This window comes from Enhydra lutris, unplaced genomic scaffold (genome assembly GCF_002288905.1).
Source record: "Enhydra lutris kenyoni isolate GAN:26980312 unplaced genomic scaffold, ASM228890v2 scaffoldscaffold56, whole genome shotgun sequence".
NCBI lineage: Eukaryota > Metazoa > Chordata > Mammalia > Carnivora > Mustelidae > Enhydra > Enhydra lutris.
The window spans coordinates 12,854,029-12,856,492 of NW_019154140.1; the positions used below are offsets into that span (position 1 = coordinate 12,854,029).

Sequence of the window (2,464 nt, forward strand, 5' to 3'; positions counted from 1 at the left end):
AATTATTGTATATATATTATATAGTTATAATTACTTTAGTATCCTCTTTTACTTTCAGGAATTTCTCTATTTGGACAATAATTTATATGCCCACCTTATCTACTTCCCTTTATGATATGCATTCTGGGAAGAAGGAAAAATATGTTTGACCATTATATCAGTTATTTTTGCATAAAGTATCTATGAGACAAAGCACCAGAGAATAAAAAGAGTAAGGCACTGGCACTATAATGAAGAATCAAGTCAATTTCCATTTTCTTTAGTTGGTTTTCTTGTAATATGCCATAGCTATATTAGTGTTCTGGGCATTTATTTGAGCCTTAGATAACTTATTCAGAATGGTGGACTTGGACTAGATAATCATAAGTTGAATCCCAATACAATTCTGTGCTTTTTTAAAAAAATATTTTATTTATTTATTTGACAGACAGAGAGATCACAAGTAGGCAGAGAGGCAGACACCCTGAGATCATGACCTGAGCCGAAGGCAGAGGCTCAACACACTGAGCCACCCAGGTGCCCCAATTCTGTGATTTTTATCTAAGATATAAAAAGAAAGTCAAGATTTAAATAACGGATTGCATGGAGCACTGGGTGTGGTGCAAAAACAATGAATACTGTTACGCTGAATAGAAATAAAAAATTAAAAAACAATAAATAAAAGCAGATATTCAAAGACATTAATCATTGCCATTTCCTTTTCCAGAATCTAGGAATGGCAAAACCTTACGTGAAATCCAAGGAGGTGACAGAGTTGGTCAACACACCATCCTGGATGGACAAAGGTCTGGGCTCTCAGAATGAGATGAAGGAGGAGGAGAGAAGACTAGCTGCTTATGGGATGCTTGGAAGCTTAGCTGAAGAGCATGACAGTATTGAGGAGGAAGAAGAGGAGGAAGAGGATGGGGAGAAGCCTAAGAGAAGGGGTCCCAAGAAAAAGAAGATGACAAAAGCTCGCCTTGAGAGATTCAGGGCCCGAAGAGTCAAGGCCAATGCTAGAGAGCGGACCCGGATGCACGGCTTGAATGATGCTCTGGACAACCTGAGGAGAGTCATGCCATGTTACTCAAAGACCCAAAAGCTCTCCAAGATAGAGACTCTAAGACTGGCCAGGAACTATATTTGGGCTTTGTCTGAGGTCCTGGAAACTGGACAGACACCTGAAGGGAAGGGCTTTGTCGAGATGCTCTGCAAAGGGCTGTCTCAGCCCACAAGCAACCTGGTGGCTGGATGCCTCCAGCTAGGCCCTCAGTCTGTCCTCCTGGAGAAGCATGAGGAGAAATCTCCTATTTGTGACTCTGCCATTTCTGTCCATAACTTCAACTATCAGTCTCCTGGGCTCCCCAGTCCTCCTTATGGCCACATGGAAACACATCTTATTAATCTCAAACCCCAAGTATTCAAGAGTTTGGGAGAATCATCCTTTGGGAGCCATCCACCTGACTGCAGTACACCACCTTATGAGGGCCCACTCACTCCACCTTTGAGCATCAGTGGGAACTTCTCCTTGAAGCAGGATGGCTCTCCTGACCTGGATAAATCCTACAGCTTCATGCCACATTATCCCTCTGCAAGTCTAAGCTCAGGGCATGTGCATTCAACTCCGTTTCAGGCTGCTACACCTCGCTATGATGTTCCCATAGATATGTCCTATGATTCCTACCCCCACCATGGCATTGGGGCCCAACTTAATACAATCTTTACTGATTAGGGCAGTAAGACAAACATTGCAGAGGATAATATGGAAATGTTTTCCACAATTCAAGTGGTTGAGCTGAAAAATCAATGACCTTAAGGAACCCTATAGATATATATTGGACGCAATATCCCCAGTCCATTTGGGCCGTCCTGTACCAGCCACTCTCTTTTCTTATCAGCTTCTCATATTGCATTGATTCCTTTAGTTAGGATCCTCAAGTGAAATTATTGGATTGTTACAATCATGTGGAAATAAAACAGAAGCCCTGGGCCCTACTCTAATGATACCAAAAACTCACTGAATGATCTATGCCAATTAATTTTTCATTGCTGACCTCTGTTTACTTACTGGTAAAATCGGACAATTGTTTTAAGTCTAGGTGGTTTCTAAAGTCCTTCACAGCTCTGAAATTCAATAACTTGGGTGACCACACCTGTAAACTTTTTGAAACTGAAAGGATTGAAGAATATTAGGGAATGGACAGGATGTGTGGAATGATTAGATGGAGTTGCCAAAGGAGCACAAGATGCATTTTTCTCTGGGACTTGATAGGACTTCTTTGCATCTATCTAAAAATAGCCTCCAAAAGCTAAAACCTAACTTGGCTTTCACTGTGAATAACAGAGCATGTTCTTTTAAGAGATTAGCTCTATTTCTTGTTGGTTGAAAGCTGAACATCCCTTCATTAGTAATTTAAGAACCATAATAGAGATCTTATACCAACTTGATTCTTGATAATATTTCAAAAGCATTTCCTCAGCACTA

At 40.8% G+C, this 2,464-nt stretch overlaps 1 protein-coding gene across 1 annotated transcript; it reads left to right on the forward strand.

Moving 5' to 3' along the window:
* The first annotated feature begins 715 nt into the window (after positions 1–715).
* On the forward strand, positions 716–2,161 carry LOC111158011 (neuronal differentiation 4). Its single transcript, XM_022519787.1, has one exon. It carries the CDS (start codon positions 716–718, stop codon positions 1,709–1,711), a length of 996 nt encoding a protein of 331 aa, XP_022375495.1. The 3' UTR covers positions 1,712–2,161.
* Positions 2,162–2,464: the final 303 nt, after the last annotated feature.